Below are 20,760 nucleotides of genomic sequence, written 5' to 3' on the forward strand. Positions count from 1 at the left end.
GGAAGAAATTCTTTCAGCTTGTATTGAATTTCTGACTAAAATGAACGGAAAGCCTTAATGATTTTTTTAAAATCAATTTTTATTAATCCATATCGGTTATCATTCGAACAAAGATTAATTTTAGGACGTCCGACCACGTGGTCGTGATCATCTTCCCAATAAATGCAACATTACATGTAACTGTCCGACAGAGACCTCTGGTGGAGCCACTGAGAACAGCACATTTTCCAGTTCAATATTTATTTCACATCAGCTACACGTACAGTATCTGAAGATAAAGGATCAATATTAGCACCAGATATCAGAAACGAGAAATTTACAAATATAAGTTAACATGTATTTCAACAGACGGATCAAATCAATTATTTATTTGATGGAGTCGTGGTCATGTTTTAACTGTACTTCCGTAATACTGACACAAAGGAAAACCCTTCAGAATCACAACAGCTTTGGTCCAAAACACATATATAAAAAAAAAAACCCAAACAAGATTTGGGGGTTTTCGGACATTAAAAAATATTTAGTTTAAAAGGTCCAACGAGTACAAATGTTCAGACGGCCGACTGACACCTGAGGCACGTTTACATCCATCGTTTCTTCATCATCGTCACCACAAACTGTCGAGTAACAGAATAAGGCTGCAAACGTGGCCTTAAAACAATAAAGCTGCTCCTTTTGAAGTCACTAAGAAAAACAACTTTCTGTTCAGGTGATACATTAAAAACCCTTCTTGTACACAGTGAAGTTTTGATCCGTTGAGCTTTTGTTCTAAATAAAACGTTCGATTCAAAATGATCTCGGATTTTTCGCGACCGTAAATCTCTTCAGGGTTCCGGTTTTATGTTCCTACAAATATCCGGGCTGGAGTCTGGATCAGGACCTGGAGTGGAGCAGGACCCCTGAGAGTTGAGGCAGGAAGTTAGTGACCGCCTGAGCTGAAGAATCCTACGCTGGTTGGCGACTCTTTCACCGTCACGGTGAGGAAATTGGCCGTGACGTCCGTGACGAACACGTGTTCCAGGAGGCTCCTGGCGGGACGCCAGTCCGTCTCCGTGTCCGACTCGTTCGTGTCGTCGCCGAGGCTCCGCCGGCTGTTGCTCAGGTACGCGGCAGCCGCTGCTTCGGATTCGCTGCTGCTGGATTCGTCCGAGTCGCCGGCGCTGAGCTCGTTCACGCCCCTGCTCAGGTTCCTGTCCTCCAGCCTGGCGCCTCCTGCCAGTGTCTCCTTCGCCGCCCTTTGATCGGACCCGCCCCCTGCAGGAAGACCGCGCCCTTGTCCGGCTGAGGTCCGGGTGTCTTTGAGCCTCTCAGCGACACCCTTGACCACGCCAGCGTTGCTGCGTAGACTGGACCTGGAGGTGGCGGCGCCGGCGCCACTGATGTTGCCCTGATGGCTGCCGCTGGATGGCGTGCGGCCCACAGCGTGCAGGTTTAGGGTGCGCAGGCCGAAAGCCTGGTTGATCCGATCCCGGTGAGCCGTCAAGGAAGACGGTTTGGAGAGGGCGGCGTTCTGCTGCTTGTGTTGAACCAAACACGACGCGCCGCCGACGCCCTCCTGCTTCCTTAGGCTGAGCGGAGGACGCTGGACCGCTTGACCCCCCACGAAGCCCCCGTGCAGACCCAGGGACGAGGCGGCGCTGGGGTTTTTCAGTGGGACCGCCTTGAAGATGCCGGTGTCCAACACAGAGCGCTTCAGCTCGGACAGCGACATCTTGTGCTGCGGGGATGGACTAGTTCTGTTGAAGGAGGCGGAGCCGCAGGAGACCAGGGAGCGGTTCGACCAGGTGCCGCTCACAGACCCGGGTTTGGCGGAGGTATGGCTAAAGGAACTGCTGGTGGAACTTTCATCCCTGGAGGTCCGGGCCAGACCGGTGTAAGTGAAGCTGGCGGGCTGGAGAGGTTTCTTTATGCCGGGGCGGAGCTCCGCCCTCTGCGGTCTGATCAAGTGATGGTGGCGAGAAGGCTGAGGAGGAGGTTCGTTCTTTGCCTTGAGGTCAGGGTGCAACGGTTTCCTCCCGCGCTTCTTCCTGCGTGGGAGATCCGGCCTGGCCAGGAGGATCTGAGGCCGCTTCTGTGGGCCGGGCTGCACCCTCGGACCTGCCTTCACCTTTTTCACCTGCTCTTCATCATCCGAGGACGGTTCCGACAGGCCTGAGGAGGAGGACGACGAAGAGGGATCTGGAGACACCTCAGGAAGTGGAATCTTTCTGGGTCGTCCTCGCGGCCTCTTCCCTTTCTTCTGGAACAGAAGCTCTCGTTCCTGTTCTCTACAGGAAAGCAAACAATCAGCAAACCAGCGGCGAGAACGTCAAAAGTGACAGTCGGTCACTAATCAGTAAAAACAAGCGCACCTCTTGTGGAACGCCGCTAGCAGCCGCGGGTCCAGGATGTTTTCCTCCGGCTCCCAGCTGTTGTGCCTGAAAACATCACACAAGTTTTCACTTTTTACATCATGTCAATGTCATGTTCTGGGTCCCACGAGTTGGTGGATAAGCAGTGTGTTTACATTAGCTATGGTGACTAGGTAAAGACCAAAAACACTGATGTGAGTATGATTTGACCCTTGTTGGATTCCTACAGTGGAGGCCTGAGGTTTCCTTTTGATGCTCCAATATTTCGATTAAACAGACGGGGTGTGTATCAAATGCTTCAGAATCCTTTCAAAACCAGTAGCGACCTATCCAAGTCATCAACACTCCACCATCTATCACCAGGTGTAGCTGGGGCACTGATGTTTCTATAGTGACAGGGTTATTGTTCCTCAGTCATGTCACGTGACGCAAGTGTTGACATTAGCGTCAGCTGTTCGATTTAAAAAACAAAACAAAAAAACGTTTAAAACATAAAACCATAGTCAGGATAACTGCAGCGGCATCGATCCGGGTTAATGGCTCGGTTGCGGGGTGGCTGCAGTCCAGTCCGCGACAGGACGTAAAGGCGGCGGCGGTGCAGCCGCATTGTTCACTGATGTGTGCGACGTTAGCAGCGGCGGCTAACGCGGTGGGCTAGCTAGCTACTTACTTGGACGACCAGCCTCTCCACTTGACCAGATACTCGAACTTTCCCTGCAGAGGAGATAAAGAGCGTCAGACGCAGGTGGTACGCCCGGACTGAACACGCGCCCCGCGGTACTATCAGCCGCCTGCTCTTACCTTCCGTGGCCGTTTGCTGAGGATACATTCGGCGTCAAATACCTGTCCGACCGTAACCCCCTCCATGACTACGGTGAACACACGGAGCCTTTTAGATCTCACACGGCCACCGTACTTCCGCTCTCCTCGCGTAAACAATAATAATCAGTCGTAATGCTGCTTTATTAATATTTTAAGACGGTTATTTGTAATCATACACTTTAGTGCAGCTCGTGTTTGCTGTATTCGTGTTTTTAAATAATCACAGAAACAAGCGAAAGGTAAATTTCTCCAGGTTTTTCTGTAAATACTGATTTTAGATTTACCAATAAATGTCTATATTCAGACACAATTCAGAAAAGTGACACAATTTGAAAGACGGATTTGAATTCTGAAATATAGGTCTGACTTGAAAAAATGAATGAGCAGAGCGGCTTACTTTCGGACCGTTAGGTTTCGTTTCCTTTAGGGTGCACCTGAAGAAGGGGGTCATCATAGCCCTTGTTTCTCCGTGTTTATTAAAACATTACGACAATGCAGAAATACCCTACACGCACAAACCAAAACAGAAAAATAAAAAACTAACAAACCAACCTGAGAAACCGAATGATAATGAGAGAGTCATTTATCAGTCTTTCCTTCTTTTTATAGTGGATATTAGATTACTTTAAGTGTTACGTAAGCGAAAACAGTGCGGTGAAGAATTTCATAGGTACCTTTATTCATGTATTGACAACTGTGCGTTTGCATTTTGTAACTGGGCAACAAAATAATTTGCATTTTCATGACCATTCCGTTATTTAGACCGAAACACATATGGTTAATGTGTGTAACCTCGCTGGTGTTCCGGTTGTTTTCAGTCATCGGAACTTTTGTGTCTTGGCGGAACCTTTGTACGTTGGGAGGGGATACAGCCGGACGTTTCCGCCTCCCGTCCTGTCTCATAACCAGTTTCTCAGATGTTAGTGCGGTGGATGACGGCGAATATCATTTTTTACAGGTTTGACCCCTCGTGTTCTCTATTAAAAAATCGTTATGACAGAAATTCGTTGTGTTAGCACGCTAACATTAACTACCTGTTAGCTGCCTGTTGGATCCGGCAGACCCGACAAGGGTTCTAATTGTGGAGGTCAGAATTATTCATCTTGGGGACTTAAAGAGTTTGACAGCTTTTAAAATCGAATTTACGAGTTTGGTAAATAACAGTGTTGGGCATGGACAGTTTCTTTTTTAGCGCCATAAAGTTTATATAAATATAGAATATTAAAGTTTTGCCCAGTGAGTGGCGCTAGTTGGGGAAGATTGTCTGTAATTGCGTCTGTTTTCAGCTGTACTGTTGATAACCATTGGGTGAATCTTTCTCTGTGTATGATCCTTTTAACTTTAATGAGCTCTTACTTACTGTTCTAAATGTTGTTTTCTGCACAGCTGAGTTTTACCTCCTGGCTATCTTCATATGTGCACCATGTTGGCTGGGCTCCTGCCCCACCGCCTTCCCCATCAGTGCTGCAGCTACAGTCGAATGTTATTTACACGATGCGTCCCGCTGCCTCGCCTCGATGCTCCAAGGACGAGGCTGCACTCTCAAGCCGAGATCTTAACACCCCGTCGGTTTCCTGCACACTTCCATAGTCAGGTCCGTGGTGTCAAAAGTCGAAACGGGAAGTTCAAAGGGCAGGAGGAGGAATGGAAGGCTAGGAACAAAACTGTTCTGACATACATTGCTGCTGCAGGAGTGGGGATGATCGGCCTTTCGTACGCCGCTGTGCCGCTCTACAGACTCTACTGTCAGGTGTGTTAGAAAAAAAAAAAATCAAAATAAACATGTGTTTTTACAGCACAAGCAACAACTCATTAATTTTCAGTGTTGGTACACAGGCAGGGGAAATAACCTTGTGACTGGAAGACTGAACTGTATTCATATGTGATAATAGCACATGATCTATGCCTATTCTCTCTTCTACCTGCTCTCCCCCTTCTCCTCCTTCTCTGCCCAGCTGGCTATCAGCAGGAGGAGGGGGGACCCCTATAAGCCTGGTCCTGCTCAAGGTTTCTTCCTGTTAAAGGGGAGTTTTTCCTTGCCACTGTTGCTTGTTGGGGTCAGGCCCTGGGATTCTGGAAAGCATCTAGAGACAATTTTGCTTGGAACAGATGCTGTATAAATAAAGATTTGATTGATAAAAGATTCAGGTAAAACAAAAAACCTGCTGTCTTCTGTCAACCAGGCGTCAGGCCTTGGTGGCATGGCGGTTGCTGGACATGACGCTGATCAGGTGGAGACAATGAAGCCTGTACCTGAACGTGTCATCAAGATCACCTTCAACGCAGATCGACATGCCAGCATGCAGTGGAACTTTAGACCGCAGCAGACAGAGGTCTTTGTGAGTATCTCGAGTTATTTGTGTTTCTATTCTGGATTCAGTTCTAAGCAGAAATTCAACTGCTGTTGTTTATGGCGTAGGTGGTTCCTGGTGAGACGGCACTGGCATTCTACAGAGCGAAGAACCCCACAGATAAACCCATCACCGGCATCTCCACCTACAATGTGGTTCCCTTCGAGGCTGGACAGTACTTCAACAAGATCCAGGTGGAGTGGCGAGTCCAGCTCATGTGCCTCTGCACACCGTTGTCTTCCATGATGACTTCCTCTGTGTTCTGTCTGTAGTGTTTCTGCTTTGAAGAGCAGCGATTGAATCCCCACGAGGAGGTCGATATGCCCGTCTTCTTCTACATTGACCCAGAATTTGACGAAGACCCAAGGATGGCGCGGGTTGACACCATCACACTTTCCTACACTTTCTTTGAGGCCAAGGAGGGTCAGAAGCTTCCTCTACCAGGGTACAGCTAGACTGGATCAGACAGGACCGAGTTCTGGTCCGCATCCAAATCAAAAGACTCGCAAAGGTTGCGATTTCTCTCACGTGAACGCAACATGAGTAACACTGATGACATTATCATCGATGCTGTCTGACCGAAACGGTCAAGAAGCCAATTTCTGTCGGAGGGATGGAAGAGAAATTCTGTTGCTATGCAAGATGAACTCTGCTCCGTAAGCAGTGAACAGTCAGCAACTTCTAATATTTCACCTAGTGACTTGTCCTGAATTCACATTGAGTGGAATAAACAATGTTTTCATAAGTATATGTTTCCTTTATATTTGTGCATTTGCCCTCTAAATTCCTTAGCTGAATTTTAATATAGATTTTTCATTCTTTTAACTTCTTAATTTAATTCTTTCATTTGTCCTTTCATATTCTCGCACAAAATCATGCAGATGCCACTGAGTTTTTCCTCAATTTTTTTTTATAGATGCTAATTCTCATGGAATGTCTGCATCTTCTCAGGATTCCGTGTCAATGTTCTTCACATTGACATGGAATCGAGTTTGTTTTTTCCGTCCGAATTGTCAACTGTAATTTAAAACATTCTTGTGTACACTGATCTGAAGAATGGCGAACAATAAATATTCCTTCATGCAAAACAATGAAAAAACAATATTCCGATTTTATTGACCAGATATGATCGCCTTTCAATATTACCTTGAAGCAAACGTAATATGTCAGAAAGGGAGCAACAGCGATGTAACGTTCCATGTTCCAATTCCAGTGATGGTGGAAAATCTGACCAGTCCAGCAGGCGGCAGTATAACTCCGGGTATGGTCATGTTGAACATTGAAAAGGAAACGTAGAAGAAGAAAAAGAAGAAGTAGGTTCGTAGAAGAAGAGTTCATGTCGCAGCTGCGTTCTCTCTAAAATATGAATTCTTATTTTGGATTTTAAAATATTTTTTTGTTTTCATTTTACTGTTTTTCCCCCCCAGTTGGAAATAAAATCCTTCCTCATGTCTCGGTTCTGTCACCGTTGTTAAAATGAAAACAGTCACCGGATTTTCTTTACTTTCCTGCCGAGGTGCGAAGATTGTTTTCTCTAAAAATTAAAACACAATCTCACTTTATCATCGACCTTAGAATTATGAATTGCACATTTCTTATCATTCTGTCTGAAGCCAATTGAATTGAAGTGTGTGTGATCGTATATATCTAAGCTTTGCAGAATTTTAATATTTACCGTTCAATAATAGTTTTATAACAAATCATTTTTTTCCTAAATCATTTGTCGGAAATGATTTAATGCTGGATAATGAATAAAAACGACAACAGCGGTTACATCTATTGAGATATGAGCACCAGGTGCTTCAATGTTAAAATGTTGGGATCGTTTTCCCGTGAAAATCTAGTGGTTTTATTTCTTGCAGACTTGATGGCGATTGAGTTCCTGTTGGTCATCGTTTTCACTCCTTCCCTGGCTCACAGTGATGTCTTCGCCTCCATTGGTGAGGTTGGAGCTGGTCTATGCACCTTTTGGAGGCAGCTGGCTATTTTAAAATCTCTGCTTGTGGCTGTTGCAGGTCACATGACTGACCTGTTGTTCACTGAGAGGGACCTGGTCACCTCGCTGAAGGATTACATTAGAGCTGAGGAGAACAAGCTCGCCCAGATCAAACAGTAAGACTCGCACACGGTGACCTCAGGATAGGTTACTGGCATGTGTTGTGCACAGCAGTGAAGCTACCATGACCGCATGCTAACGGGATAAATTGCATTGGGGATAAAACTCTCTTTACATCTAGATGGGCGGACAAACTGGACCTTCTCTCTACGGCAGCTACCAGCGATCCCGATGGTTTCCTGGGGCACCCAGTGAACGCCTTCAAACTCATTCGAAGACTTAACACGGAGTGGTCGGAGCTCGAGCACCTTGTCCTCACAGACACCGCTGATGGTACACACTGACAAAGTGGGATATGTTGCTTCTTGTGAGTTGGACCATCTCCTGTCAGTCGCACTGAGTCCTCCCTCTCCGTATGCCTCCATTTTCCCTGCTCTTCCAGCCTTTCTCTCTAACCTCACCATCCAAAGGCAGCACTTCCCCAGCGATGAAGACCAGAGTGGTGCTGCCAAAGCTCTGACGAGGCTGCTGGACACCTATCAGCTGGACACCGACGCCATCTCCACCGGCAAGATCCTAGGTTAGGACAGATTTGGGGCTGTCTTGACGTTTAAAATCCTGAGGTAAAACTTTATCGGAGGCTTTCTCCCCGACTGCTCAGGTTCTTCCTCGGCCTACACCAGCCAAAGCGTTCTGACGGTGGACGACTGCTTTGAGCTCGGGAGGGTAGCGTACTCAGAGGGAGACTACTACCACACGGAGCTGTGGATGCTTCAGGCTCTAAGGCAGATGGAAAAGGGAGAAACGCCTGGTGTTGTGGATGCGGTCATGATTCTGGACCACCTCAGCTACTCTGTGTACCAGCAGGGGGAGCTGGAGAGAGCGCTAGACTTCACCAAGAAACTACTGGAGCTCGGTCAGTAAAAGGAAACAAGACCTGTCACCTGCTGGCTTTAATCTGTAAAAATTCAATCGTGCCCTGGAAGCTGTTCGCTTTAACCTCCACCAACGGCATTTGGTTTTAACGGAACCTCTTGAAGGGCCAGAAATACATCTGAGAACTAAGATTCATTTCTCTCTAGACTCAACACACCAGAGAGCTACTGGAAACAGGAAGTACTTCGAGTATCAGTTAGCAAAGCAGAACAAGGTGGCGCAGAGCGAGCAAGGAGGGAGGGACGAGAACCACCAACCTAACGATTACCGGTCAGAGAGGAAGAAGTACGAGCAGCTGTGTCGTGGTGAAGGTCTGAAAATGGTGAGCGTACCGATATCTGTGTTCATCTGACCTCATCGGTGACAAAAAACCAAAGCAGTTTAATTTCCTGGGATTTGGGGAGCAATAAAATACACCTGTCTGTCTGTCTGTCTGTCTGTCTGTCTGTCTGTCTGTCTGTCTGTCTGTCTGTCTCCGTCCATGAACTGCCGTTACCTCAGACTGCTCGGAGACAGAGTCAACTGTTCTGTCGTTACTATGACAACGGCCGTCACCCAAAGTACGTGATCGGTCCAGTGAAGCAGGAGGATGAGTGGGATCGCCCTCACATCGTCAGGTACCATGACATTTTGTCCAACAGGGAAATGGAGACGGTGAAAGAGCTCGCCAAACCCAGGGTGAGAGGAAACAGCCAGGACCCGTTTCTGTCTGCCTGCCTGCCTATATGTCTGTCTATCTGTCTGTCTGCCTGCCTATCTGTCTGTCTGTCTGTGCTAACTAACCTAGCTTGCCATAATTAAACAATAGTACTGACATCAATTTGGTCAGGGAAACCTCTGGATTGTTCTGTTTGGAAGCATGACCTGTTAGTTTTTGCAGCTTTTTTGTCATTTCATGAAGAAACACAATTCCTCTTGACTGCCCCCCCCCCTCTTATTTTACCCCCCTACCTCGCCGCCACCTCCTCCACCTCTCTGTGATTGGCTGAACAGCTGCGGCGTGCAACAGTTCATGATCCTCAGACGGGCCAGCTGACCACGGCTCCTTATAGAGTCTCTAAGAGGTAACCTGATCAGTGATCAAGAACCTTCTCATTGAACTATGAAAGCAATCATCATCATCCAACCACGGTCCAGCAGTTTGTGGAGTTTGATTGTGTGCGTGAGTTCACTGGCTCCTCCCACAGTCCAGATACAGTGACTTGGGATGAACTGGTGAGGTTACACGGACCTCAGGTGTGAATGTCGAAGGAGAGAGATGGACGGATGGATGACGTCATTTTCTTTTCATTGGAATTTTACTGGTTTGACAGCCGGGGCTCTTTTCTTTAATAAAAAAATGTCCTCTCCCGGCCGTCAGCGCCTGGCTCGGGGCGTTTGAACATCCTGTTGTGGATCGGATCAATCAGAGGATTGAGGACATCACCGGCCTGGACGTCAGCACTGCTGAGGACCTGCAGGTAACACTCACCTGGATCTGCATTTACCTGCTCACAGCTCCATCTCCACAGGATGACAGAGTATCTTAATCTGTGTGTGTGTGTGTGTGTGTTTGTGTTTGTTTTTGTATGGTTAGGTGGCAAACTATGGCGTTGGAGGACAGTATGAACCTCATTATGACTTTGGGCGGGTAAATCACTTCCAGTTTCTTGGTCCAGTCAAGATAATGTAGCTCTGTCATGCTTTTAAGATCAGGTCAGGTAGGTCAGCGCATGGTCATCCATCGGAGCTCTACATGAGGTTTAAGGCATGCTAATGCTAACACCTCAGTTTGCTACGCTTGCAGCCTCACCTGGAGTCGAATTCCAAAGGAAATTGACTTGACAACAAGTTCCAATTTTAGTATTTGTCCTGGTTTGTGTTTTTGACTGACAGCCATGCATTGACTGACTGTTTACTCCTTTTTTCTTTCTAGAAAGATGAGCCAGACGCATTTAAAGAGCTGGGTACAGGAAACAGGATCGCCACCTGGCTGCTCTATGTCAGTACTGCGTCTCTGGGTGTGAGTTGACTCCTGATGGATGATTGATTGTCTCCTCCTTCATGCTGCAGATGAGTGAGGTGCAGGCAGGGGGCGCCACTGTCTTCACTGACATCGGCGCGTCTGTGTCGCCCAAAAAGGTGCAGTTTTGTTTTATTTATGTATTTTTTTTATCAATGCTGCTGGGTGAGCACCTGTCGGGGATATTGATTGTGCAGTCTTTGGGTGTGCCAGCAGGGGTCAGCCGTGTTCTGGTATAACCTGCATCCCAGCGGAGACGGAGACTATCGGACCAGACACGCCGCCTGTCCGGTCCTGCTCGGGAACAAGTGGGGTGGGCTTTATTCTCAGGTGTGTGGTGATAATTTAATTTAATTTAATTTAATTTCCACCAATGTTGTTTGTCTAAAGTTTCCAACAAGTGGATCCATGAGCGAGGGCAGGAGTTCAGGCGGCGCTGCGACCTCCAGGAGGACGTCTGACCTCTGCTGCTGCTTCACCACTTCTCCTCCTCCTCCGGGAGAGAGTGTGTGTGTGTGTGTGTGTGATCAATGTAATTATTAATCAAAAACCAGTGATCTGAGCTGATCTATGAACAGAAAGAGACACTAATGTTCAATGATGTTATTGATGAATTAATTTATCAGTAAATCATTCAATTGATTGTGACTACTCACTATACAACCTATCTTAATGTAAACACAAATAAAACTTATTTTATTTAGATTTTCAAGGATTATTTACGGTGGCCGAGAGGTGCAAAACACTTTTACAAGTTACTTTTTCAGCCGGAAAGGGAATTACCAACTGCATCGTTTGAATCGAAAGCGGGTAAGGACTTCATCGTGACGCAGGATGGACGACATGCAAGTGGCCTTTTGCCCGTTTTGTGGCAAACATTTAAACAGATTGACGCCGTTTTGTGGTTTCTGTGGTCGGTCTTTGGCGTTGATAAATGCCGCAGCCCAGACTGAAGAACCAGCCGTACCGGGGACGTCAGGGGACGGACCAGATCTGCTTCAGCAGTGCATAAAGTACTTTCATGAGGGCCACTCTTAACGATGTAATCGTGGACATGATGTCAAGTTTACACGGTGTGCACATCAGCTTGAGGTCGCTTAAAAGCAAACTGAATGGAGCCGGATTATATCGCAGAAAGGATTACTCCTCTACAAACGCCATAATTAGGGCCATCCGACTGGAACTTCGTGGACCTGGACAGCTGTACTCAAACAAAAGTACAATCTACGAGTGAAGAGGGATCGCGTGATGAATTTGCTCCAGGAGCTCAATCCTCGCGGGTGCGAGAGGAGAGCACGGAGAAGGTTTGTCAGAAGAACCTACCACTCCGTGGGACCGAACTATATGTGGCACGCGGATGGTTATGATAAACTTAAGGCAATTGGTTTTGCTCTTTCCGGCTGTATTGATGGATTTTCAAATAATGACCCAAGTGTGATCGGCCACTATTTTCTGTCATGCGTGCGAAACCTCTGTCATTCCCATGAGATTGAGGAGTGATTGCGACACGGAGAACGGGATCATGGCTGCAATTCAGTGCCCCCTACGCCACCCCCACAGAGACTACTACTCTGGAGCGTCCAGCCACATGTATGGCTCATCCACAAATAACCAGAGGATTGAGTCCTGGTGGTCCATATTCAGAAAGGGGAGGTAAATGGCCTTCATCAAGTAATTTACCTTCTATTTCACTCATTCACTTATACATATGTATATGCTTAAAATTATCATTTATTTTGCCAATTTCCATAGGAGTCAGTTCTGGGTGGAGCTATTTGCAGACCTTAGAGACGCCGGATACTTCAACGGGAGTCATGAGCATCAGTGTCTACTGAGATACTGCTTTGGTGATGTCATTCAGAAGGACTTGGATGAGTGTGTTGGATTGTGGAACAGCCACAGGATCCGGCCCTCCAGAACAGCATCATGTCCAGGAGGAGTGCCCAATGAGCTCTACTACTTACCACACCGGTAATATTTGATGGTAGATTGTCTGCAGTAATTTTGTTTTTCAAATAAATATAATATCTTCTGTGTAACATAGGTTTGACTCCAGAGACTGTGGATTTCAAATTGAACAGACTCAACTGGATGCTTTTCCCGAGGCTCACCTGACAAGAGCTCCATGTGGGGATGCAAACATGCAGGAGTACCTGGACTTGGCCATGCAGAGCAATCATTTACAGAAGGCAGAGTACGGGCAGTCTGCAACTGAGCTGCATCTGAAACTAAAAGAAATTACTCAGCTATGATTGAAAAGACATTAGAAAGGTGTAACTTGTACACAAAGTGTCTTAATTTGTCACCCGCAGCATCATTATTTTAAAGTTGGAAATATGAATAAACATAATGCGTAGTAATGAGCATGGATTTCCTTTTTTTTAATAGATAAAATTGTGAACTACCGTTTCATGAACAGAACAGTTTCAGAATGATGAACCCCCCCCAAATAAAACAAACAACAAAACAGCCTCTTACTTTAACATCAAACACTTGCAACTGACAACAGCATAACAGCAGAACAATAAACATTTTTTGAGTCCAATATGGCTCATAAACAGCCAAATCCTGGACTATTTTGAATTCCAAAGTCCATTTGTGCCTTAAACACACTGTAGGAATCCAGGAGTGGTAATTTCAACAAGTTAAAACAAGTATTTGACATTGGGAATGGAGAGCCGTCCAGGAACTCAATTTTTGGCAACGGTTCCAACCCAGAAGGGGGAAGTGATGTCAGCCCTGTGGCAAACATCAAAACGTCTTCCACAGACAGAGCAGCCTTGCCTTCTGCAAAGAAAAAATGTTCAGGTAGATATACATGGTAATGTGCTTTTCCAAGTAGTTATAACCAAAAACAAAACAAACCTTCACAGTCACGGAGATAGTCTGCCCAGTAGCCCAACGTTACACTTTCTTTTTGTCTCCTGTTGCTCCCTGAAGGGCTGACGTCAGGTCTAAAGAGTCTCTCAACGTCAACGCCAGTTAGTCGCTTTTCAGAGTGGCACAGAACTGGGATCAGCAAAGAAGGGTGTTGCTGTAGTGCTGTCAGAAACTGGAGGGCTGAAAGCCCATCTTTGAATCTACAAAGTGAACACAAACACTTTCACTGCTGTGTAGTGCCAACAGCAACAACCAATTAAACTATCTAAATTGTATTATCTTAGGTTTATATATTTTATAAGTTTATAAGGTTATATTTTTTTCTGTTTATATTTTCAACAATTACAATCCACTTAAACAAGCGCATAATTGAGGTTGGTTGCATTACTTTAAAAAAAAAACAAACATTCTTTTGCACATGGTAAGTGTTGCAAACTAGACAAATCACATACAGAAACATGGTCACATGAACAAATGACAGAACAGGTTGGCGTGAGTATTTATATATTAGCATAAGGCAGAGAATGGAGAGACAGACATCATATAGACTAGCAGTTGTAACACCATAGATATACATGCCATGAGACATTTCAAGCAAATTTCTTTTTTTAGGGGGGTGGAGAGGGGGGTGGAACGACAAAAAACAAATGAAAATTGAACTTTCCTGTCAATTACAGATGAGTTGCGGTCAATAACGTACCATCGGACGTAGTCTGCCACAATGTCCTTCTTTTCTTCCACAGAGGTCACGCGTCTCAGACAGCCTGCTGTCTGCAACACTGTGCTGTGTCTCATGGTGCATTCTTGCAGAGCATCCAGTGAAGCAGCATTCTCAATCTGAAAGACAAAAAACAGAGAAACATCGCAATAAATATTTGGATATCCTTCCATATTTTTATTCACTGACATGCTGTAACCATGGTTACCAAACTGTGCTTTATGCTATTCTCACCTCTCGCAAAACTTTCCTTATTTCCTCATCAGTTATTGCATTAACTGTTGATTTGAATGAAGGTCGGCCAGCAAGATACTGTACAAGATCTTCTGACAGGAAGTGGGGCCCTGGACCTCCATGCACCACTGACACCGCTATCATCTTACCTGCCATGAAATATTCATCCTCCCTAATAGCTGCAAAGGAATTCATATTGCAAAATTAAAACATATATACACTTGAAGACGTCGAGGAAAAGCAGCAAATGCAATGTGATTTATATATATTTAATTAGTGTAGCGCACATCTAACCCTATGCATACCCTTTGCATTGTAGACCACGAACCGATGTCCATCTGGTCCATCGAAAATGGGCCGATCTTTCAGGTGTCTCATAAGCGATGTAATAGAGTGAAGAATTCTCTTCTGGGACCACCTGTGTCAATTCCCTCCTCAAAAACACCAGCATCATCAGTAAATCTTACCAGCATGTCACATTTTTCTGTATATGTTGTACGCTTGAAACCTCTGACCGCTCCATCCCAAACATTAGCCCTGGAGATGTTGAACCTGCTGACCCTTTTGTGATCAATGGGTAGTGACAAGTTTGCCACAATGTCGGGCAGTGTAATGCTCATCTCCTCCCTGTAATGACAGAAAATGATTTAATTAATGGGTATCAACACACAATGAACCCTTTTAGCAGAATTAGTTAAATACCAGCAATACTTCACAACAAAAAAACTGGAATGCCAGTCAGAAGTTCTTACACTGCAGTGTGTTGCAAATTCCCAACATCGACCGCAACCAGATCCTCATCCATGTCCTCAACATCTGATGCATACAGGTCTGTGTAGTTACTGTTGGGAAATTAAAATCTCTACATCAAAACGTCTTACAAACATAAAATTCATAAACATAAAAAAATAATGAAAGTATTTATGCACTGCTGAAGCAGATCTGGTCCGTCCCCTGACGTCCCCGGTACGGCTGGTTCTTCGGTCTGGGCTGCGGCATTTAAAAACGCCAAAGACCGACCACAGAAACCACAAAACGGCGTCAATCTGATCAAATGTTTGCCACAAAACGGGCAAAAGGCCACTCGCATGTCGTCCATCCTGCGTCACGATAAAGTCCTTACCCGCTTTCGATTCAAATGATGCAGTTGGCAATTCCCTTTCCTGTTGAAAAGGTAAGTTGGTAATTCCCTTTCCGGCTGAAAAGTAACTTGTAAATTTGTTTTGTGCCGGCTCCTTTTTCTGACGGAAAGGGTATTACCAACTGGACCGACGGAACGCATCCATTGGCCCAACCGTACCAAGGGTCGGTAATTCCCTTTCCGGTAGAAAAAGTTAGTTGTAAATTTGTTTCAGCCGCTTGTAAAAGTGTTTTGCACCTCTCGGCCACCGTAATTATTTGATGTTTCTCTGTTGCTCCATGATCAACTTCACGTATTGATCAGATTTCAATACGTCCAGAGAGAAAGTCTGTGGTGATGAGACGGCTTCAGGGGACTCTTTTGAGATCTCTTTTTTTCAGTTCCTCCCTTCACCTGTGGCATCTTCAGGGCTTTTTGTTTGTCTTTTGGTATTTTGCTCTGGGAACTTAACATGCTGATGAGTTTATTTTGGAATCAACTCACATCTACTGAGTTTCAATCTCTTGTATTCCAGTTCCAGTCTCCAGCTGGGCAGCCCATCACATTTATCCACAAATAATTTGTGTTAAAACATTAATATATAAATCAATTGCAATATTACACGAAGACAAAGAATTCCTAAATCAACAAGCAACATACACATTGTTAAGGAGTTAATTTATATAACAACTTTAATTAAGAAATGGAAACTTGTACGACATTGAATAAACTGAAACATAGTAAAACAGAATAACTTGGACTGATAGAAGATAGATGAACATACAGTTGAAGGGGATTATTTCAGTTGGAAGTGAATCCTTTGACGAAAGTGTTTTATAATTTTGTTTCTGTTATATTTTCTTTCTTTCATTATTATTTTCAACATTGTGAGTGTCTTAGTTTGGCTTTCTTTACTTATCCTATTAAAATTGACTAATTGTGAACAATTTGATTTATGTTTTAATTTTTTTTTTAAAAGAAAAATGTTTTTACTTCATTCCTCTCCTTTTCTTTTGAACATGAACTCTTGTATGGTCAACATAAACTTGTTTTGTTACAAAGTTACTTTTATTTTTGTTGAAGTCCAGTGATAAAGCATTCTATCTATTCAATGATTTAAGCTAAAGCAGTGACACCAAGAGGTGGTCAGGAACAGCTAGCATTTACAACAGAACAGAAGATGAACGGAGCAGAACTGAACAAAATACGAACAGAAGAGAACAGAGCAGAGCAGAGCAGAACACAGTAGAACAGATCAGAAGGGAAGAAATCACATGTAAATGTTAGTGCCCACATCTATACAGTCAGGGGTCAAGAAGGGTCAGAGTTTCTTGTGGGGAAATGTTGCTTCTTTTAAGGGCCTGTAGTGTGAAATAGAGAGAGGAAATGAAGGAGATGGTGGACCAACAGGAAGTTTATGAAGTGTAGATGTGTGTGTCTTTCTTTTTCTCTCAGATAGTCTGTAGCACAGTGTGATTACCTCTTGATTCTCTTCTAGTCACTTAAGCAAAGATTTGAAATGTGATTTCAGATACCTAATGTATCATAACGTAAATCAATAAATAATCAATAAATATATGAAGCAAATTGATGCAGGACCTGTTTCCTCCGTGGGCTGTTCTCCCTTACAAGTGCAGACATGTCACTTTGCTTTAGTTCTGTTTTCTTTCTCTTCCTCGCACATGCTACTCTTGTAAATATTTCCACATCTTCCTGACAATACTCTGTAGAGCCAATAAACAGAAGAAAACTTTACTTTGGGAAGCGGAAAAATCTCCAGCCAGAGATCCAGTTGTCCAAAAGGCAATTTTGGAAAGAAACAGATGCTGTATGAACAAAGATGAATTTAATTGAATCTATTGTTGAGCAGCCCACATACGATCTGGCTGATACAATCCCATGGATTTATTTGAAAGTGACTGAAATATGTGCTGAGTCTCCAGAGCCAAGCACCTTTCAACAACCGCATTGGAGCTAGACCTAAAGTATCGACTCCAGCCCAGAATTGCTCATATCCTGTGCATCACAGTGGTATGTCTACTAAGAGAATAAATGAGAGACCTCCCACTGTGACGGGTGCAATTGGGACCCAAAAGCAGCACTATGGAAAGCTGGGACCGTTGGTAATGACCTTTATTAGTACACGGGCAAACAGAACTCAGGCAGACAAGGAAACAGAGCTGAGCTAGAATGCGGAACCGAGGGAGGAGGACGTGAACCCTCGGAACTGTAAAGTTCCGTTTACAGCAGGCAGGAGTGACAGAGAAGGGCTTATAGAACACCCTGGCCAGTGTGGACTTGGCGGGTCAGGTCAGAGAACAGAGCAGAGCAGAACACAGTAGAACAGAGCAGAAGGGAAGAAATCACATCTAAATGTTAGTGCCCACATCTATACAGTCAGGGGTCAAGAAGGGTCAGAGTTTCTTGTGGGGAAATGTTGCTTCTTTTAAGGGCCTGTAGTGTGAAGTAGAGAGAGGAAATGAAGGAGATGGTGGACCAACAGGAAGTTTATGAAGTGGGGAGCCCCAGTTGTTGCTGGTTTTGGGAAGATTGCTTTGAAACTAGCAGTTGGCTGTGTGATTGATCTGTTTAACTGATTCTGCGGCTGTTGCAGGGATCACTCGTCCTCCTCTTCCTCATGGCCCCAACACTGGCCAGTGGTCAACCAAATCCCGAGCCTGCAGACTGCAGTGAGGTCACTGAGCGTTTCAGTGGAACGTACCCCATCTATCCTGCCGGAGAAATGTCAGAAATGATGGTATGTTTCTGATTTTTTCCCCATCCACCATAGTCTTGACACTGCATTAACAGCTTTGACAGCTAGAACAAGAAACATTCCATTTCTCTTTCTATCCATTTTGTGTTGCTTTTAGGTTTTCTGCGACATGGAAACTGATAATGGAGGCTGGACTGTGAGTATCCTAAACATGGCTCCGTCAGAACACTCCAAACCGTGAACAAAAGGAACAATCCTCTGTCCCATGTTTTTCTTCAGGTGATCAGTCGTAAATTGGATGGAACAGTCAACTTCTACAGACCCTGGAACCATTACAAGGTTGGTTTCGGTATGCCTACTTCAGAGTACTGGATCGGTGAGTATCTCAGTTGTCTCATCCATGTTGTAGGTTCACTTCATTGATCGTAACCAAATACAACACGTGGGATTTGTTTGTAACCGTGTATGTGTAGGTCTCGACAACATCTACTACTTGACGAGTAATAAACAATATGAGCTTCGAGTGGTGTTGGAGGACTATGAAGGCAAATCTGTGTTTGCTCGCTATGGTTCCTTCGCTGTTGGTGATGAGAGTTCTGGATATCAACTGACTGTTGGAGACTTTACTGATGGAGGAGCAGGTCAGGGATGAACATCAGATTGTTCTGGGCTTTCTGGTTCTGACTTACAGATGATTTGCTTTATTTGTGTTTTCTTGGATCTTTTCACTACACTACAGTCGACATGATCCATCCCATCAGTTAAAAAATGTGCTGTCACATCACAATGAAATCTCTGACCACTGGTTAATATTGTTGTGCTTCTGTAGGAGATGCACTGGTTAATCACAACCAAATGAAGTTCACCACCTTGGACAGAGACAACGACCTTTTAGACAAGGAAAACTGTGCCAGGAAATACCTGGGAGCCTTCTGGTACAATAAATGTCACACTGCAAACCCCAATGGGGTGTATCGCTGGGGCGCCGATGGTACTCTTTTCGCTGTTGGGGTCAGCTGGCAGCCTTGGAAGGGTCATGACTACTCACTGAAGTCATTCATCATGATGATCCGTCCTGTCCAGTAGAGCTTTAGGGTCAATGCTCAGCAAAACCTTTTCTTCTTCTCTCAGATAGTCTGTAGCAGAGTGTGTGATTACCTCTTGATTCTCTTCTAGTCACTTAGACAATGATTTGAATTGTGATTTCAGATACCTAATGTATTATAACATCAATCAATAAATAATCAATAAATATATTGAGCAAATTGATGTAGGACCTGTTTCCTCCGTGGGTTGTTGTTCTTCTTTACAAGTGCAGACATGTCACTTTCCTAGCATAATGTAAACAGAGAAGATAGATGAACCTACAGAATTATTTTTATGTTTCTGTTTTATAGGTTGATTTTCCTTTCATTTTTTAATTTTAGTAGTATTTTAGTTTTTAAACTATCCTATTTTGATTAACTCATTTTGAGTCATTTTATTTATTTATTTACTTTTATTTTTGATATGTTGTTAATTTAATATGTTTGAGAATGAATAACATAAATCTAAATTGTAATGATAGAGCATTCTAGCTATTCAATGATTTAAGCTAAAGCAGTGACACCAACAGGTGGTCAGGAACAGCTAGCATTTACAACAGAACAGAAGATGAACGGAGCAGAACTGAACAAAACATGAACAGAGGAGAACCAAGTAGAACAGTAGAACAGATCAAAAGGGAAGAAATCACATGTAAATGTTAGTGCCCACATCTATACAGTCAGGGGTCAAGAAGGGTCAGAGTCTCTTGTGGGGAAATGTTGCTTCAGTCGGTGTTTTTTAAGGTGTGAAGTAGAGAGAGGAAACAAAGGAGATAGTGGATCAACTGAAACTTTATGAATTGTAGATCAGAAATAATTGAACTGTACTGGAATCATTTGAGTCACACGACTGAGTTGATAGATTAATTTGACTTTTGATGCAAGAATATTACTGAATCACAATAACCTCCATCCTGGAGGTAAGTGACATCATCATTCCTCTTTCGTACAAGCTCGTTGCCTTTCCCCACTTGGACCTATATCACTGCCTTTCCTTATTCTTATCAGAATCACTTATGTAGTTGGCCTTTCTCACTTACTTTAGTGATACTTTAGTGTTATAAACAGCTTTGCTATGTGTGAAACTAGCTAAATTTAGTGAATTAGCCATGTTATCATATTTTTCCAGTCTTAATCATACTAAATCAAGTTTCTAAAGGCAAAAAAACTCTATGCTCCAATGCAAGACACCCTTTTAAACATGTCTTGCAGGTCAGATCACCTTCTGCCTCCAAAATATATTTAGATAGATGACTAAAATTGACTTTCTCATCGCCAGGTTGGATGTTCTTGATGTTGCGCCCAAGTCATCATGAAGGCCTGCAGGCACCCCAGTAAGTTTCTCCACTGTGTACACGTGTTCTGCTGAACAATGCTACTTGTTAAATCCACAACATTTTCAGTCCTTGATGATGCATGTTGATAAGTGGCCCAAGTCTGGGTGGGAATGAAGAAGATTCACAGGCTCAGGCTCTGCACACTGGAAGAT

General features: G+C 44.2%; 4 protein-coding genes and 1 pseudogene across 9 annotated transcripts; 3 read left to right on the forward strand and 2 right to left on the reverse strand.

Annotated features, from left to right (window-relative positions):
• Positions 1-61: 61 nt before the first annotated feature.
• On the reverse strand, positions 62-3,323 carry LOC101071244 (chromobox protein homolog 2-like). 2 transcript variants are annotated; one of them, XM_011618365.2, is made up of 4 exons: positions 3,153-3,323; positions 3,022-3,065; positions 2,352-2,417; positions 62-2,260 (listed from the first exon to the last, which is right to left on the reverse strand). In XM_011618365.2, exons 1-4 carry the CDS (start codon positions 3,178-3,180, stop codon positions 920-922), a joined length of 1,479 nt encoding a protein of 492 aa, XP_011616667.2. In that variant the 5' UTR covers positions 3,181-3,323; the 3' UTR covers positions 62-919. The 2 variants fall into 2 exon arrangements, with proteins under 2 accessions (XP_011616667.2, XP_003977279.2); XM_003977230.3 differs by having other exon boundaries at positions 62-2,267; positions 3,153-3,289.
• Positions 3,292-6,613, forward strand: cox11 (cytochrome c oxidase assembly homolog 11 (yeast)). Of its 3 annotated transcripts, none has more exons than XM_029851634.1 (6): positions 3,292-3,412; positions 3,992-4,131; positions 4,560-4,923; positions 5,357-5,512; positions 5,593-5,718; positions 5,797-6,613. In XM_029851634.1, exons 3-6 carry the CDS (start codon positions 4,588-4,590, stop codon positions 5,977-5,979), a joined length of 801 nt encoding a protein of 266 aa, XP_029707494.1. In that variant the 5' UTR covers positions 3,292-3,412; positions 3,992-4,131; positions 4,560-4,587; the 3' UTR covers positions 5,980-6,613. The 3 variants fall into 3 exon arrangements, with proteins under 3 accessions (XP_029707494.1, XP_029681150.1, XP_029681115.1); XM_029825290.1 differs by lacking the exon at positions 3,292-3,412 and having other exon boundaries at positions 3,936-4,131; positions 4,560-4,767; positions 4,865-4,923; XM_029825255.1 differs by lacking the exons at positions 3,292-3,412; positions 3,992-4,131 and adding an exon at positions 4,138-4,260.
• A 193-nt stretch (positions 6,614-6,806) lies between these two features.
• On the forward strand, positions 6,807-12,876 carry LOC101071700 (prolyl 4-hydroxylase subunit alpha-1-like). 3 transcript variants are annotated; one of them, XR_003885699.1, is made up of 17 exons: positions 6,822-7,040; positions 7,387-7,464; positions 7,540-7,636; positions 7,762-7,913; positions 8,023-8,160; positions 8,242-8,496; positions 8,663-8,838; positions 9,018-9,194; positions 9,510-9,580; positions 9,877-9,976; positions 10,093-10,146; positions 10,432-10,497; positions 10,569-10,637; positions 10,735-10,831; positions 10,909-12,171; positions 12,271-12,489; positions 12,563-12,876. XR_003885699.1 is itself a non-coding variant. In XM_011618367.2 (16 exons), exons 2-16 carry the CDS (start codon positions 7,001-7,003, stop codon positions 10,977-10,979), a joined length of 1,641 nt encoding a protein of 546 aa, XP_011616669.1. In that variant the 5' UTR covers positions 6,807-6,841; positions 6,952-7,000; the 3' UTR covers positions 10,980-11,223. The 3 variants fall into 3 exon arrangements, 2 of the variants coding, with proteins under 2 accessions (XP_011616669.1, XP_029681400.1); XM_011618367.2 differs by lacking the exons at positions 12,271-12,489; positions 12,563-12,876 and having other exon boundaries at positions 6,807-6,841; positions 6,952-7,040; positions 10,909-11,223; XM_029825540.1 differs by lacking the exons at positions 9,018-9,194; positions 12,271-12,489; positions 12,563-12,876 and having other exon boundaries at positions 6,820-7,040; positions 10,909-11,223.
• Position 12,877: 1 nt separating this feature from the next.
• On the reverse strand, positions 12,878-15,629 carry LOC105418589 (G2/M phase-specific E3 ubiquitin-protein ligase-like; annotated as a pseudogene).
• A 2,138-nt stretch (positions 15,630-17,767) lies between these two features.
• LOC101071922 (microfibril-associated glycoprotein 4-like) lies at positions 17,768-19,486 on the forward strand. The gene is made up of 6 exons (XM_029849430.1): positions 17,768-17,780; positions 18,085-18,228; positions 18,344-18,382; positions 18,466-18,562; positions 18,660-18,827; positions 19,016-19,486. The coding sequence occupies exons 2-6, from the start codon at positions 18,109-18,111 to the stop codon at positions 19,270-19,272; spliced, it is 681 nt and encodes a 226-aa protein (XP_029705290.1). The 5' UTR covers positions 17,768-17,780; positions 18,085-18,108; the 3' UTR covers positions 19,273-19,486.
• The last annotated feature ends 1,274 nt before the right edge of the window (positions 19,487-20,760 follow it).

This window comes from Takifugu rubripes, chromosome 1, assembly GCF_901000725.2.
Source record: "Takifugu rubripes chromosome 1, fTakRub1.2, whole genome shotgun sequence".
Lineage (NCBI taxonomy): Eukaryota > Metazoa > Chordata > Actinopteri > Tetraodontiformes > Tetraodontidae > Takifugu > Takifugu rubripes.

What these genes read in the sequence shown, in the direction of transcription:
- cox11 (XM_029851634.1), top strand. Translation starts at nt 4,588, where the DNA reads ATGTGCACCATGTTGGCTGGGCTCCTGCCCCACCGCCTTCCCCATCAG. An exon ending in TCTACAGACTCTACTGTCAG is followed by an intron (nt 4,924 to 5,356) that starts GTGTGTTAGAAA and finishes TCTGTCAACCAG; the next exon opens with GCGTCAGGCCTTGGTGGCAT. An exon ending in CGCAGCAGACAGAGGTCTTT is followed by an intron (nt 5,513 to 5,592) that starts GTGAGTATCTCG and finishes TTTATGGCGTAG; the next exon opens with GTGGTTCCTGGTGAGACGGC.
- LOC101071244 (XM_003977230.3), bottom strand. Translation starts at nt 3,218, where the DNA reads ATGGAGGGGGTTACGGTCGGACAGGTATTTGACGCCGAATGTATCCTC. An exon ending in TCAGCAAACGGCCACGGAAG is followed by an intron (nt 3,066 to 3,152) that starts GTAAGAGCAGGC and finishes TCTCCTCTGCAG; the next exon opens with GGAAAGTTCGAGTATCTGGT. An exon ending in TGGAGAGGCTGGTCGTCCAA is followed by an intron (nt 2,418 to 3,021) that starts GTAAGTAGCTAG and finishes TGATGTTTTCAG; the next exon opens with GCACAACAGCTGGGAGCCGG.
- LOC101071922 (XM_029849430.1), top strand. Translation starts at nt 18,109, where the DNA reads ATGGCCCCAACACTGGCCAGTGGTCAACCAAATCCCGAGCCTGCAGAC. An exon ending in CTGATAATGGAGGCTGGACT is followed by an intron (nt 18,383 to 18,465) that starts GTGAGTATCCTA and finishes GTTTTTCTTCAG; the next exon opens with GTGATCAGTCGTAAATTGGA. An exon ending in TACTTCAGAGTACTGGATCG is followed by an intron (nt 18,563 to 18,659) that starts GTGAGTATCTCA and finishes GTGTATGTGTAG; the next exon opens with GTCTCGACAACATCTACTAC.
- LOC101071700 (XM_011618367.2), top strand. Translation starts at nt 7,001, where the DNA reads ATGAAAACAGTCACCGGATTTTCTTTACTTTCCTGCCGAG. An exon ending in AAGCTCGCCCAGATCAAACA is followed by an intron (nt 7,637 to 7,761) that starts GTAAGACTCGCA and finishes CTTTACATCTAG; the next exon opens with ATGGGCGGACAAACTGGACC. An exon ending in CCTGCTCGGGAACAAGTGGG is followed by an intron (nt 10,832 to 10,908) that starts GTGGGCTTTATT and finishes GTTTGTCTAAAG; the next exon opens with TTTCCAACAAGTGGATCCAT.